General features: G+C 41.1%; 2 protein-coding genes across 4 annotated transcripts in view; one reads left to right on the top strand and one right to left on the bottom strand.

Moving 5' to 3' along the window:
• The window catches only part of L (zinc finger protein Lobe), a 40,714-nt gene extending 33,073 nt beyond the window's left edge, over nt 1-7,641 (bottom strand). The window contains exons 1-2 of the mRNA XM_018107000.3: nt 7,403-7,641; nt 1,342-1,755 (exon numbers count right to left, since the gene is read on the bottom strand). Of these exons, the coding sequence (XP_017962489.2) occupies nt 1,342-1,755; nt 7,403-7,445 (457 nt within the window). The 5' untranslated portion in view covers nt 7,446-7,641. The remainder of the gene's footprint in view (nt 1-1,341; nt 1,756-7,402) is intronic.
• A 3,853-nt stretch (nt 7,642-11,494) lies between these two features.
• phyl (phyllopod) overlaps nt 11,495-16,757 on the top strand; it is a 28,891-nt gene continuing 23,628 nt past the window's right edge. For all 3 annotated transcript variants that reach the window (XM_089260865.1, XM_018106955.3, XM_089260864.1), the window contains exon 1: nt 11,495-12,018. In XM_089260865.1, coding sequence (XP_089116991.1) covers nt 11,812-12,018 — 207 coding nt within the window. In that variant the 5' untranslated portion in view covers nt 11,495-11,811. The remainder of the gene's footprint in view (nt 12,019-16,757) is intronic.

The following is a 16,757-nucleotide window of genomic DNA, read 5'->3' as shown; positions in this document are numbered from 1 at the left end:
AAATTCTTATTATAATTAAAATAGTAATTTCATAGAAAATATATATAAATATGCCGGTAAATAATTTGTAAATATAGTAATAAATGAGCATCGAATGCGAGAGCAGGCAAAGCGAGACTAAGTTAATTAATTTGAGGAAATTAAATGAAGGAAATTAATTCTTAATATATTTAAGATAGAACTTTTATTTCAAATATATAAAAATATGCAAATGAATATTTTTTAAATTAAATAAATAAATACCGAATCGGGAAATGAGGCAAAGCAAGTTACTTTTGGTAAATTATATGAAGGAAAAAAAATTAAAATAAAATTCTTATAATTAAAATAGAAATTTCATATAAAATATACATATATAAATATGCAATAAAATATTTTTTAAATTAAATAAATAAGAGCGGAAACCGAAGGAGGCAACACAGGTGAAGTTAATGAGTTTAGAGAAAATAAATGATTGATTGAAAACAAAATATAATAAAATTATTATTATTATTAAAATAGAGATTACATATAAAAAATATATAAATATGCAAATAAATAAATAAACATATATTTTTTTAATTTTAGATAAATAAAAACCGAATTTGAGGAGGAGGCAAAGCCAGGTGAAGCTCATAATATGATATGGAAATATTATTAAAATTTATATTAAAGAAAATATTACACATATTAAAATTTGATATGCAAATATTATTAAAATTTATATTAAAGAAAATATTACACATATTAAAATTTTTAATTCCAAATATATATGTATGTATATATTTCTTGTTTTTCTCCCTTTTCTATTTGCAATCTGTCTTATACTAAACAATAAGCAAATGTATTTACAATAATTTATAGCTACTGGCTGCATGACTTAGCTCAGTTTAACACACACTTAACAAGCAGACAAATTTGAGCACCCTTTAAAACAGTTCGCACCATAACATTATGCAATTTACTAGCCAGTTGCGCACTTTTAAGCAGCCGAGAAGCCAGAGCTGAAGCTGAAGCTGGAGTTGAAGCTGTGAGAGCTGGAAGCTATAGCTAGTTGCCACACGTAGCCACAGCAACAAAGCAGCAACAGCAACAACAACAAGTTAACATTTGCTATTTATGAGACTGTCGAGAGTTATTAGCTGGACATGTGAATGTCTCAAGTGGCATGCCCAAGACGCAGGACTCGAACTTGCAACGTGGGCGGGCAAAATGTGGAGCTCACTCTCCCGCTCTCTCTCTCTCTCTCTGTGAAAGGGGCGAGGTGGGGCGGCGCTAGCCCTGCTTTAGCAGTTCATATATGGGTAGATATATATCTTTTGCCAAAAGCCAATAAAATATGCAAATTGAAGTCAAACTTACCAGCGGCAGCAGCAACTGTTGGCTCTGTCTTGCAGTGCCCGTTGGCCACGTTCAGAGACGTTGTCTCCTCTGCCTCTGGCTCAGTGTCTCCAGGGTGTTGTACTTCAGCTGCAGTTGCTGTTGTTGCAGTTGTTGCAGATGTTGTTGCAGTTGTTGTTGCTGTTGTTGCTGTTGCAGCATCAGCTGCTGGCTGCCAGTTTTGTTGCTGTGATTCATTGGGCACTCGCGCCTGCATCAGTTTTGCCTTGCCAGCCGTCCCCTCCTCCACCTCCTCCTCATCGCCAGTTAGCTCATCATCCTCCTCCTCGCTCTCCTCCTCATCGGCGCTGAGCAGCTCCTCTTTGGGCTCCAGCAAATCGGAGGCTTTGGCCGCCTTGGCGGCATCGCCAACGTTTTCATCCTCCTTTTCGCCAACTGTGTGTAAAAATGGCATCTTATTAGGGCTAATCAATCGAAAGGGCGCATAAGTGTTATATATAGTTTGTATAGGTACTCGACTTAGATATACCCTGTCGAAGTATTTTATTTATGAGCATAATAATTGTGGAAATTCACTTGACATAATTGTATTATATCGGCTGCCTTTAGTCAGTCATACCCTCGAATTTGTCTATTCTGAGTACAGGCTGTAGAGCAAAGGTAAAAGCGAGGGATGTACATATGTTATAGAAGCTCTGAGAAATTGCCTCATACTATATTAATCTATTTGAATTGATCTAATCGGGAATACCCTCTGTAGTGTTTTACTACAGGGTATTAATGGTGTTAAATTTATTTGAATGTTATCATTGTACTAACTGATCTAAAGGTAGTAAATAATCACAGATGTATTAATCTCTCTCTCTCTCTCGTTTTCTCTCTCTCTCTCTCACTCTGTCATCTCTCTATCTCTATCTGACTCACCCTCTCCTCTCTCTCTTTTTCTCTCTTTGTCTCCCTCTCTCTCTACTTGTCTACCTCTCTCTCTTTCTCTCTCTCTCTGTCTTTATCTTACTCTCTCTTCTCTGTCTCTATCTTACCCTCTCTTCTCTGTCTCTCTCTCTCTTGTCGTTCTTTACTTCTCTTTCACTCTCCCTCTTTCTCTCCGTTCAAATTAATTCTATGGTATCAAAATTATTTTCTAGATAAACTCAGTGGCCTTTTATATGTCTCCACATACCCTTCGTTCCATTTGAGTTCAGGGTACATACATACATACATACATATATAGCAGCAAAATCGAATGCTCAATACTCTCACAGCAATTGCCTAATTGTTTGCACCGCTCGCTGTGCTCGAGCATTTGCAGCTCACACACACACACATACGGTAGACGTTCACTCACACACACATAGTCATATTAATACTCGCACATACACACACACACACACTCATGCAGATTATGCTAAAGCACTCCCCGGGCGGCCATCGTGCCAAAAATTCTATTTACACGTTTTGTGTTTTATTGTTGGAGCCGGGTCTAAAGAAAACAGTTGCCAATAGCTCAAACTCAACTCCAGCGAATGTGCAAGGTGTATGGGAATGTATGTGTGTGTGTGTGTGTTGGGCTCTGGCAAAGCCGCACGTGATCGATGGCGCTCGCTTGGCTCGACTGCCAAATCTTGAGGGGGTCGTTGGCATTGCCAAAAACAACTGCCTTAAAAGTAATTGCAAGGGGTGCACCACCAACAGCAGCAACAACAACAACAATAACCAGCAAACAACAAGCAAAGTACAAGCTCATACGAAATGGAAATGTGGAACATGTGTAATTGTGCAATTAAATTGAATTTTTCATAAATTTCTTTACCTTTTTTCGCAGTGAGGTGCAAAGCAAATGCAAAGGTCTTATGTGTGCGTGTGTGTGTGTGAGAGAGAGAGAGAGAGAGTTTCCTTTTTTTTTACATTTTGTGTGACCATTGGGCGTGCTACAGGTGGAATATCATTTGCACAGCAGTTGATATGTCAAGTTAAAGAGAGACAGAGTCTGACAAGCAGTTGATTAATAACAAAATTAACTGCTTGTTGAACTGATTTGATTTGATAGCAGCTGCTAGCAGTTCACATCAACTAATGTGGCTGTTAACTAACAGAATTTTCAACAGTAACTTGGGCTTAACAGTTCTCAGAGCTTACAGTCAACTTCAAATTGGGAATAAAATTTCTTTTTTTTACCTAACTTAATGTCAAATTTAACTGCCTCTTAGGTAACATTAATTTTAGCAACAGCAAATGAAGTACAGATTTCATAAACTTTCCAAAATTTCTATTCTATTCATTAATTTATACTAAAACCGCTTGTCAAACTGCCTGTTAGCTAACATGAACTTTGATACCACAAGCCAAAAGCCTTTCGCCATGCATCTGACGATACCGAAGCCAACTGTGAATGATTCAACCGCCGCCCAGCGAAAGGTGGGAGCACTTAAGAGCAGCTTGTTGGGCTCGGGGGCGTAGCCCGTGTGAGGGGAGCGGGGAGCGGGGAGGGTGGCAGGAGTGGGCGTCACATATTGGTGACCGCGGCAAGGTAACGGCTTAAAATATATTGCCAAAAGGACATGCCGGAATCACACCGCAAGGAATCGCCGCGAAAATCAACATTATGCCAAGCCGGACGATTGCCAGAGCCGCGTCCTGTAGCCCATACAGTGGAGCAATTCGTCCTGCTGCTGCTGCCGGTGCCGCTGCTGCTGCCGGTGCTGCTGCTGCTGCACGTTCTGGTCAACATAATGGAAACGTCGACGACTTTGCTGTCCATGCGAAAACATTTGGTTATTATTTCCATATAAAAGGCCAGCGCAGCAGAGCGGGCTATAAAAAGAGCGCGAGCCACTTGAAAGGATGTGAGTGAGTGTGTGTGTGTGTGTGTGTGTGTGTGTATGGGTGCCGGGCATGGGGAATCAATGGTGGGCAGTGCGAGGGGGCTGTGGGGCGAGAGATGGAAAGCTGTTTGCGGCGGAAGTGCCGCGTATTTTAAAATAAATGCGAGCAAAGGCAACGGCAAGGGGTTATGTGTGTATGTGTATGTGTGTGAGAGTGTGTTGGTATGAGAACCAGTTATGGTCGTTAAAATTGTCGAAGCAACGCAACAACAACAACAACAGCAAGAGCAGCAGCAGCAGCAGCAGAGACGTAGTCAAATTCTTTTTGTGCAAGACAGCAAGGCATATGTGTGTATGTGTGTGAGAGAAAGAGAGCGAGAGAGAGGGTGTATGTATGTGTATGTGTGTAAGCGCCCATATGTATGCAAGCGATTTTCATTTTTGTTTAAAGCCCCCCAGAGTGCATTTCGCACTCGGTCGCTGCCATTGCATGTGTGTGTGTGTGTGTGTGTGGAGCGCAAGTGCCCGCATGTGTGTTTCTTACTTGTTTTTCGGCTATGGCATGTTTTTAAGCGTTTTACCCCAACCCCAGACGGCGAACGCCAAAAAGGTGCGCACTTACACACTCGCACGCACACATACAGGCACACACACACACTCGCACACATATTTGTAAACGTAATAATAAGCGTTGTCCCCTTTGACCCATCAATCCGTTGCCACTACCCAGAAACCCGCCGCTTGCCACTTTTCCAGCTCCCAAATGGCTACTAAGCGTGTGTAGAGAGCGACGAGCGAGCGAAACGCTCTGCAATCGAAACCAAAGTGTAACCAATGTGGAGCAGCGGGTGGGGGCCGCTGGGCTGTGGGCGGTACATGTTCAGCTAAAAACAAAAGCCAACGCGCCAAAGCCTGCAACTTTTATAATGGCATTGGCATGTACATGTACGTGTGTATATGTATTGAAAAAAATAATAATAATGAAATAACAAACCCGAAGGTGTTGTTAAAAGCGCCAACAATAAATTTCATCAATAGTTTGCGCGTAAAACAGCTAAAAGGAAAAAGAAACCAAACAAACGGCAAATAATCGATAAGCGTTAGCGATCACATGTTGGGGCTACCTGGGTCGCAGACAAAGGGCCCAAGGCTTTGAGTTTATCGATGTATCATGTTATGCCTTATTGAGCAATTATTTCCCTATCGCTCAAAATAGGATAAATTTCAATGTCCCTTCTCACAGCATCATGTGTAAGACAAGGCCAGCAAGAGCAGCATCGATCACAGCCAATCGCCTTGCATTTGCATGTGCAAGCGAGCAAATTTCCCTCTCCACTCTGTTGCTGTCATGTGGGAATTTCCCAATCCTCTCAGTGAAGCGAAATAATTGCCTTTTCATACATAAGCTTTAGTTTACACACATACATAGGTTAGATTATAGCTGCATTTGCATTGTGGCAAACATTTGCGATCACATTGTGGCTTAAACTCTGCTATAGTCTTCATACATATATCTTTAACTATATCGATAAACAGTTTAGGGGCATTATTGAGAAATGAAGCTGGTTTAAAGTGCAAGCTGAGGAATTTCCCTTGAGCTTGCGCTTGACAAAATGTTGCTGCCAGAAATGCGACCCCCTGGGCATTTTCGAGACAACACACACTCACACACACACACAGCATAGCTGCGATCCCAAACGCCCACAACAAATCTATTTACCCAACTAGTTACCGTTAGACGCAGCCAATATACATACATGTGTGAAAGTGTGTGTAGAGGTATGTATATATGAGAGCTGTACATATACATATATAAAGCTACAGCCAGGCATATACATATAGCCTATGGTGCTGCTGCTGCTGTTGCTGCCGCTGCTGCTGCTGCTGCTCTTTGCAATGTCATAGCAAATATTTTGCCAATACACTGGGGAGCTGCCTCGCTCGCTCAGACTCTCTCTCTCTCTCACTCTCTGCCACACGTTGACGAGGACGACGAAAACGGGCGGGCAACTTATGCCAGCCAAAAACTGTCGCAATTTTAAGCCGCGTCAATTCTCCAGGTGTTTTGCTTTTAAAGATTTTCGCTGCACATTTTTGTTGGGTGAAAAAAGGTGAGTGCCATAGTTCGAGCGCCCCAAAATCAAAGCTAAAATTTTGAAGCTCGCTTTGCTGTTGTTGTTGTTGTTGTTGTTGCTTGTCAATAAGCACGCACTAATACATATGGATGTGCGTGTGTGTGTGTGCGTGTGTGTGTCAGCGAATGAAAATTCCCTAGAGAGTTGCGCATGTTGGCTTTGCTGTTGTTGTTGCTGTTGTCTGTTGTCTGTTGCCTGGCGGCTGGCTGCGCCAATGTCAATCCCCTGGGATTGGCCAGAGCCGTTGCCGACTCCCCTGAGAAATACATGGCAATGGGTTTTCTGTGTTTTGTGCTTTTTACACAGAGAGCGAGCGAGCGAGCGAGCAGGAGAGAGAGAGTGAGTGCAAAAAAGAGCAAAGCCAAAGCTCGCTACAAATTTTTTTTTTTTTTCGTTGTATACGTTGGGGAAATTTTATGCCCGCTACGCTGTGTGCAAGTGCATATGTGTGTGTGTGTGAGTGTATTGCTGTTCGTGCATGTGTATGTGCTCACGTGTGTCCCTATGTGTGTGTGTGTGTGTGTGTGTGTGTGTGTGTGTGTAAATTTGTGTGCGGCGCTGTCTTTGGGGGCTTCGGGCCGGTTTGCCAGTTACCGCCTCACATGTGCATTGGATTTATTGTCAATTTTATTTGTTATCATTGTTGTTGTATATGTGTCTGTGCAGCTATGTGTGTGTATGGCTGTGCTTGTGTGAGTTTGCTGTTATTTACACTGACACAATTTGAAATTGTATTAAAAATTAACGGCACTTTGGTTGCCTTGGCTGCAGCTGCAACACGAGTGCAGGCAACCATTTTTTTGTTTGGGGGGCTTACCTATGCCACCCAATCCCAATCCAACGCCATCTCCCTCCCCACACACCCACACACACACACCAACTCTTTAGTTGTCTGACAGTTAGGTGTACCGTTACCCAAGGGTCTTCAGCTGCTGCTCGTTGCAGCCCCTTCGATTACCGTCAAGCTGCGCCAGCTCCAGCTACTGCTGCTGCTCCTGCTCCCTTTGCACTTGTCACATTTTGGCTTTGGGCCCTGCCCCAAATCAATCAAGCACACACACACATACACACACACAGCTATAAATATTGTCACTGGGGAACTGCCGCTGGCTGTGTCCAACTTACGTTTAAGGCAGGCGCGCGGCTTGGCCTGTTTGCGCCTCGACATAGCCAAGCAATCCAAGTGTACTGAGCCGCACAGATATACCAAAAATTGGCTTAACGGTTAATAACAATTAGTAACTGTAAACGCGCGTTGCACTGGCCAAAAAGCGCGCCAAACACGTGTTTCACTCGAACAATTTGTCGTTTTGATTCAGATGGTTTGGCTGCGTTGAGCCGTGTCTGTTATCCTTGCGCCTGCAGCGTTCGCAACTGACTGAAGCTTGGCTGTTGGCCCAAAGTCCTGCCGACATGCCACAACACACAGACAGCAAAGAGAACACAGAACGAAAGCAAACTCTTAAACAAAATGGCAAACGACGCAGCAGCGAGCGAGAGAGCGCGCCACCGGAGCGTGTGAGTGAAAGTGAGCAGGAGAGGCAACAGCAGAGGCAGCGGCAACGGCAGAGGCAGAGGCAGAGAGAGAGTAAGTGTGTGTGTGTGAATGAGAGCCACCCAAAGGCCGTAAAACTTGCCGGCCAACACAAATATTCGAAGGCAACCGGCTTAACCCCTCGAGGGTTGCAACAAACATTTTTTTTCCATCCCCTAGAGAATCGGGAATCGCACCAATCGGTGGCGGCCCTGTGGGTGCCCACTGGCTTATTTCACTCTCGTCTGTAATGTCGCATGCTGTGACGTATGCACCGTAGGAGCTTGCCGCCGCCTGTTGCAATTAACAAACAGTCAAGTCAATTATTTTCATGCCTCTCGAGTTTCGCACGTGCGTATGGGGGGTCCCGCGCGCAGTTTCTCGTACCGCGCTCATCGTTCGGTTAGCCCAAGTCAAGGTGCTGCTGTTGCTTTCTCAGCAGCGGGAGTTGCCTTCAGCAGTGCGTGAGAACGAGAAGGCATGGCCTAGTAGCGTAAAGCAGGAGCAGGAGCAGGAGCAGTAGTCGGCACAGAAGCTGCAGCAACAGCGGGTGTCTAAATCTTTATTCATCAGTTTCCACTCAATCTCAAGAGCTGCGCCTTGGGTTACGCTGGCGTTTCCTTCTGATATGCTTCACTTGAGTTTCACCCTTAAATCATAGATTTGAATTGTTTTCGAATTTGCAATTGAATAATTTTGACTTTCAGTTAGGGCTAACATATCAAAATATTTATTCGTTGAAATGTCTTAGTTTCCAAAGGCAAACGTAGGACCTATTCTTTAGATTCATTTTATTTCCACCGACAAAAAAATTGACTAAATAAGTCGTTTTATGGAATTTATATAGGAGCTACATAAACATAGGATTTTCTCGAAGACTACTGCGTATAGATATGCTGACAGATATTGATAAACAAATATCTGTTATACATATAATTATTGATGAAATGAAACATTTAAAGGCATCTTAAATAGAATAATTATAAAAAATAAACAAACCTTAGCCTCATAATAAAAAAATAACAAGATTGAAAGCATTTTCAATATTTAGGAAGTATATAAAAGAAAATACAAATATCTGAGTAAGCTTCTCAATGTAACATAAAAAGTATGGGAAGCTAAAATTTTCTTTAGGGTTTTAATATATTAATTAATCTGTATAATCTACCTTACTCTAACAATATATATATATATATATATTTTTAAATTGAATAATAAATAAATAAAAACTAATATAATAACTAAAACTCCACAAGTTTTGTTATTTTTTGTCATATTTTTAAAATCGGTATATTTGTTTCTTATGCTCAAATTTCTATAGCTATTTAATTTCTTCTTTTCTGCTTTAAAATTCGCGCGGGCTAAGCAGTTCAAAAGAAGTCCTATGCAGTAACACTGCTTGTTGAACATCCGGCGCACTGCTTGCATTGCAGAAAGACAGCTTGCGACTGACTAAAAGTATGCTGTGGTTAAAATTTAAAAGTATTCTGTTTTATGAGAAACGAGCAGCCAGATAAAATTAAGTGAGAGGGTAGAATAAAAAAGGACGAAGCTAGAGGCAAAAAGAGAGGGAGGAGTAGAGTAAGATTATGGTAAAGTAATAAAAATAAAAAGTACTAGTAAATCATTATCAAAAAGAACTTGTTAATTTCCATATAAGAGTTTGCTATAAAAGTTCCAATCTATTCTACAATCTATATCCAATCTAATCTACAATTATATTCTATTTTGTGTTGATTATATATTATCAATAATAAAATAATAAAGTAATATTTACTTATAACAATATTTAAACATAATAAATTTATAATAATACCTAAACACTGCTAAATCTTAATACATTTTCGCGACATCACAAATCTGAACTGCCTATTTCCTTGCAAGGCAATCACTAAAGAAACCCCAAGGTTCCGCTTGGCAACGAAACCCTCAAGCACTTCCCGCCCCCTTTTGTGGCCCATGCGGAAGCCTTTCGCTGCGCCTCGCTTCCCATTGAGCGATTCATTCAACTTCTTTGTTTACTATGGCGCACGAGAAGCGTAGTAAAATGTAGCGGCATGCTGCAACTTCTTAACCCACTCGCAAAGCAGCCAAAAAAAAAAAAAACAAAAGAGATGGGCAGAGGAGAGCGGAGAAATATGTAAGAAAAGAAAACATCTGTCGCAGCATTTAAAAATCCGGTTGCAAGCTGCAACATGGCCAAAGATGGGGGCCAACCGAGCCACATTTAAGAGAACATATGATTGAGTTCCCAAAAAAATACAACAAAAAATATATAATGCACCTTTTCGTGCAGCGGCAGCAGCGGCAGCTGCTGAGAGCTAAATCCTCACACATTAAACTGTATCTATGTGTGTGCCGCCTGTTGCTGCAACAACAAGCACACACACATGCCACAAGTTGTTGAGCCGCACAAAAAAACAAAAAGACAACATATTGATGAGCAGGACGAGCGACTCCTGCTGTTGTTGCTGCTGTTGTTGCTGTTGTTGTTGCTGCTGTTGCCTAAAGGAAGCCACATTAAATTTGGAGTTTGTCGCTCATCTTCTTCTTATTTGTTGAGCGCAGCAGCTGCCGCTGGGTTTGACTGCGTTTCATTATCAACCAAAAGGTGTCTTCAGCATGTAGATAGGTCAAGTTTTAATGTTTACCGTTTGCATTCATATATTCTATATATCTATTCAAATTAGGAGCTAATTGAAAACTTGTAATATATAATTAAGGAGTACAACTTTGAATACAAAATAGAAAGGGAACAATATGTAAAGGAAATTAAATTTTTTTTTAAATAAATAAAAGTAGTACAAAGTCAATTTGTTTTTTTAAGTTCAATATTTTTCTTTGTTAATTTTTTTTTTATAAAATCAACTCTATTATTTATTAGTTGATAAATACACATAATTTTGTATAATAGAAATTAAACTATATATTTTTTATAAATTAAAATAGTAAAAACATAATTTTTTTTTAATTTAAACATTTTTATTTGTGTTTGTTTATTGAATTTTTGTATAAAATTATGTCTATTATTTATTACTTGATATATAAAAATATAAAAAGTTAAATTAATATTAATAATTATAACTAATACCAAATATTTTTTTTAATGAAACATAAATATAAAATTTAAAATATGATTATCAACAATGTTATATTTATAAAAATAAAAAAAAAATAATGAACAAAAAAATAAATAACTTGACTTTTGCTATATATATAAATTATTGTATATTTAATTAGTCCACGCTCCATATTAGAAATTATTAAAAGGGATAGACATTTTACATTAAATAATTAACAATTTACAAAATTTATTGCAATAATTTATATGTATATTATTTAGGTATATTAAGTATAATTAATTGACTAGTTAAAGTTATACGACATTCACGCAAAAATCTGTTATGCTTCATCGATTTCTCTCAGTGCATCGACAACAAGAGCAAACAGCAGGCAGGCAGGCAAAGGTAAAAGGAGTGGCAGCCAGGCAGCCAGGCAGGGAAAGGGACAACGAACAATAGCAACAACAAGCGACGTTAAAGGAGAGCAGATGGAACGACCCAAACGGCCCAGCGAGCGGCGCTGCCTCTGCCGCAGTCGAGGCTAGCGATGCGCAAGCTGAGCCGAAGACCGAACCACAGCCGAGCGACGACCGAGGCTCGGGCCGAGGCGAAACTCGTGAATTGGTTCGATTCATTCGAAAATTGTGCGTGCAACGCGAAGGACGTGCAGCGCGTGAAGCTCTCTCGCTGTAGCTACTGTTGTTGCTAGTGTTGTTGTTGTGCTCGTTGTCGTTGTGTTGAATGTGTTGTTAGTTGCCACCCCGTGGCAAGCAGAGACGTAGCGCCCAGCGTGTGACGTCAGTAGCGACACACAAAATATCACAGTTCGCCAAATATTCAATAAACGAAAAGAGAAGAACAAGAAGAGAGAGAGAGAGTGTGTGTGTGAGGAAGAGGAAGTAAAAGAAGCAGCGTAGAATCTGTAGAAATCTAAAACAATGTCTGCGAATAATGAAGCGGAGCCAGCGGCTGCATTGGCCGCTGCTGCTGCATCCTCGTCGGCAGACGCCGCTGCCGCCGCCTCGGAGTACCTGAAACGCACCTGCCTCATCTGCGGCTGTCAAACCAATCAGGCCATCAACATCTATGAGCCGCGCTCCGGACCAAACATCGTGCAATTAATTCAAGCCAAATTCAAGTTTCAGGTAAGCAACAAATGCAGAAAACATTTATATCAAATGAAATTCAGCTAAAAACATCAAAAAATCGATAAGCGAACCAAATGAGTCATGTGCATGTCCTTCTCTCTGTCTGCGCGTGTGTGTGTGTGAGTGTGTGTGTTGTAAAAGGGGATGAAAAGTTGTGTGCGAGCTTCTGGGAGCAGCGCAGCCCACAGCACGTCTGGCCCATCTCCAGGTGGCTGCAGCATCCAAGCGTGTGCACTTGAAAGTCGCAAAAGGTTAGCAAAACACCTCGCGAGGCAAGAGACAGAAAGAGAGAGAGGGACAGAGGGAGGGAGAGAGAGTGAGAGAGGTGGGAATCAAAGGAGTTACAAGAGCTATAAAAGTTATAGAAGCTACGGGCGTAAAGCAGCTATAGGAGTTACAGAAAGTTCAACAGTCGCAACTGCAGACATTGCTAAAAGGGCGGAATACAAGAGAGAGAGAGGGAGAGAAAGAGAGTTGCAGCAGAGTCAAGGTATTTTTTGCAAGCTGAGCAAATCTAATGTAAGGCAAAGGAATTTACAGTTCTAGAAATCACTTAGCGAAACAGAATGAGGGAGAGAGGTGTGGGAGTTGGATCTGAGTTACTTAAGAAATTCGCAAAGTCTAATTGAATAGAGAGGGCAGAAAGAAAGAGAGAGGGATATAGAGACAGTGCATAGCTTGTTAAGTAAGAAAGCAATAAATGTAATTGGCATACGAATCAATATATAAACAAGGAAATGAAATTCCCAATGGATAATACTCTTAGTTTGCTTAGCAAATAAATGTATATAAGAAAGATAATGGATATTTGATTGTATAGTTCAAGTAAAGGAAAGAGAGAATGTTGATCTAGGTTAATCTAGTTAAACAGTCATTAGTGAATAGCTATAGCGATGGCAAGAACTACTTTAACTGCTATCAAAAAGGCAGGAGTAGTTAGTTACATGAATAGCAGAGTTAGAATATAAATAATAGATCATAGATGAGCAACTAGCTCAAGGTTAAACTAGAACACTAACAGTAAAGCACATAGAACTAGTAAAGGATGGAATTGAAAGCTAGATAGGTGATATATAGACAGATAGATAATTAGATAATGATGCACTATACAAAACATAAACCTCTACTTTAGTGATGGAACCTATAGAAAAGAGCATTACGAGCAAATATACATGTAAATTTAAACATATCAGAGATTGAATATAATATATAGAAGCAATAGATAAATATAGCTAAATATAATAGAAACAAGATGAGAATGGTAAGAAGTGGGGCTTTATTGAAAAGTGAACTACAGTGGGATAACAGACATAGTGGAAGGACACAGAGTACAAGAAGTAGGGCAAGGGCAAAGCACTTAGGCTCAACTAGTCGCATGAACTGGCACTAAATAATTTAGTATGACGTAGTAAGTGACTAACTAAACCAAGTCAGCCAAGTCAGGGGGAAGAGTAAAGAGAAGAGTGAAGAGAACTGTGCTAACTGTCGCTTGTATCCGTATCCGGTATGCGGTATTTGTGGGTAGCTGGACAACTGAGCAACTAAGGAACTGGGCAACTGGGCAAGTGGGCAAGTGGGGAACTTGGGAACTCGGGTAACTGGATAGCAGCTGCTGCATTTCCCTTTTCTCTGTAATCGGACACTTTGCATGTGTGGCACTTGGCTCGATACGCTGCATGTCCTTATGCATATGTCCTTTTTCCATCATAATTTCCAACAGCTTGTTCTAATTTGAATGTGCCATGGGAACCGAAAATGTTTCTGCCTCTGCCTCTGCCGCCGCCTCTGCTTTTGCCTTTCCTGTCTGTGCCACACAGCCGCAAAGTGCGTTGCATATTGGATTACAGTCGTGGCACGACTACCACTACCTGTATGCCTCGAACCTGCTCCGGCGAGAGATCCCAACGGCAGCTGCCGCTGCTGCCAGCGACATTTCGTGAATATCTCAACTTCATTTATGATTGATCCAATTTCTGCGGGCAGCAGCCTCTGCCTCAGCCTCTACCTCAGCCTCTACCTCAGCCTCTACCTCAGCCTCTACCTCAGCCTCTACCTTTACGCCTTTATTTTCTACCTTTTTTTACAGCTGCTTGCAAGAGCAGCTGTATTTGCAGCACTCACACACACACACACACGCGCAGATCGTAACACTCTCTCTATGGAGTAACCCGCATTTACGTGCCTTGATCTCTCTCCTCTCTTTTTTCGCATATCGGCTCATTGTCTGCTCACATTTCTATAGCTAGCTCAAGATTTTCGTTTCGTTTACCTTTTTTTTTTGTACCAACGGCGCAATCAGCGGAGCAGCTGCCTAGTCTTATCTATGAAAAGGAGCGTAGTTACCTTTTATAGATCTCCAAGAGATAAGACACTGAGAGTAAATAAAAGCTGATTTGTGTATTGAGCCAAACACACTTATTGAAAGATCTATGTTTACAGATCTTCAATAATCCTTTTTACTAGCATGCAAAATAGACGTACTCTATTCAAAAAACAACATCTAAAAATACTTTCTAGACAAAAACAATCCCAAGACTTCAAGTTCCCACAGCAACCCCTGCCCTTAACATGGAACCACTTTAAACCAGAGAAACCTTAGAAAAATCTTTGAAAATTCTACAGAAAATTGGGAATTTTAGACATTGAAGGACTTCTTTACTTTGAATTCTTCTTCTTCTCGGGTTTTGCTGCGAAACTCTGTTAATTGGATTGATGACAATTGAATTAGTTTGTCATAACAGAGAAATGTGATAGGGGCTAGCTAAGCTAGATATGTAGGTGGGCAATTAAGACTTTACTAGAATTAATGTTATATATTGAACGTAATATATAGACAGGCAATGAAGATGGTGTAACAGATACTCATATGGAGGCTGAAGGATAGTGGATATGAGACACTTTTTATGAGGTTAGCTTAGGAATTGTGTGGGAAAGCTGAATGCGGGGAGCTTTAGAGGGCAAGATGAAAGATAAATGAATAGATGAGAGATGAAAGATGATCGTGAAAGGGAAGGAATCAAAGATGAGAGATGAAAGTGAAAGGGTAGGTCACACAATTAAAATATCAAAATACGATGGATGATAGATCAAGGATAAAAGCTAAAAGATGGATGTTGGCAAACTGGAATAAGCTACATATATGAAATATGAAATATGTAAGATGAAAGAGCAAAGCTTAAGAATTATAGATAAGTTAATAATGATAAAAACATAAGCTGTAGCATGCAATAGCAAAGATGAAAGAGAATAGATTATAGAAAAATTGTCATTTAATTTACTCGTCTTCCATAAACATAGACCATATGCCATGTCTACCTCTATTTTATAGTACTTCCAAAATACTAAAAGCCCAAAAATACTACCCTATTTGGAGTTCCTAGTTAATTGAAGCATACGAAAAGTAACGGCAATATTCTACTCAACATTTGTATTCAAAATTTACCCATTTATTTATCATAGTTCACCCTATGCGAGAGCTAACGATCGTAACGTTCAGTATTTGCGCAACTAGGCACCACCTGCCCTTTAGAATGCACCCCCTATACCTATATGACACCCCCGCCATAAACAACACATGCACACACACACACACATACATACATACATACAGAAACAGCTCGCGTGAATGACAGACAGCAACAGCAGCAGCAGAAAGTTTACTCATTCATCTGTCTGTCTTGCCTGCCTACCTCTATCTCTACCTCGCTCACTCTCTCTCTATCTCTCTCTGTCTCTGTCTCTGGGTCTTTATCAGCTTTGCGTGTGGCTCTGTCTGAATTGCACCTGGCCTGCAATTTGCATTTACCGTTTACACATGGGCCCTTAACTTCGATTGGGTTTCCTTTTGTGATCCTGCCTGGCTCCCTCTCGCTGCCCCTCTCACTCTCTCTCTCTCACTTACTCGAGCACTCCTCTCGTCTCTCGCTGTCTATCCCATCTAATCCTAAGCAGCTGTCGCTAGCTGCCGCGTGCCTTTTGTCATGTTTGGCCAGTTATTGTTGTTTGTGTTTCCCTTTTATTTTGATATTTCGTCGGGTCTCCTTTGGCTACGCTCGATAAGGCGAGGCGCGTGGCCAAACGAGTTTGCCGCACTGCACCTGAGCCTCCGCGACTTGGTCAGCTAGCCCCGCCATAGCCTGATCTGGTTATGCTTCGTGACAGCTGCTGCTGCTGCTGCTGGGCGCAATTTTCGGCTGGCAGGTGCACGAATTATTATTGATACAATGCCTTCTCCTTCTGCTTCTCCTCCTCCTCCTCCTCCTTTCATCTGGTAATTAATATGCCACGGCCTCAGCCTCAACTTGAGTTTTATGCCATTTTTTGCACCTTTGCCTCCAAACTCTGAATTCCCTGACAGACTCATTAGTGGTCAGTGGTCAATGCTCAGCTCAGCCCAGCTCAGCTCAGCTCTTCGTGCGTAGCTCAATTCGAGCGGCATATTTTCGGTCAGCTGTGGTCACGCTTCAGCTGTAATTCCTTGGGCAGGACCTCGACACGGACCCTGCGCGGCTCGAGCGTATCACGTCCGTGTGCTCAACTCTGCTTGGCTCTAATTGGGAGGCAGCTCTAAGCAATTAAATTAGGTCTATTTCTAGTTTCGAGGGTTGCCTGACTAGCTGATGCCCTGTTGCAGTGGATTATTTACATTAAGTTGGGGATTTTAATATTTAATATTAAAAATTTATGTTTTTGTTGCTCTTTCTATATATCCCGCGATCTCTCTCTCTCTCTCTCTC

This window comes from Drosophila navojoa, chromosome 5, assembly GCF_054131105.1.
Source record: "Drosophila navojoa isolate 15081-1374.11 chromosome 5, UAZ_NAV_1.0, whole genome shotgun sequence".
Classification (NCBI taxonomy): domain Eukaryota; kingdom Metazoa; phylum Arthropoda; class Insecta; order Diptera; family Drosophilidae; genus Drosophila; species Drosophila navojoa.
This window is presented reverse-complemented; position numbering and strand designations above follow the sequence as displayed.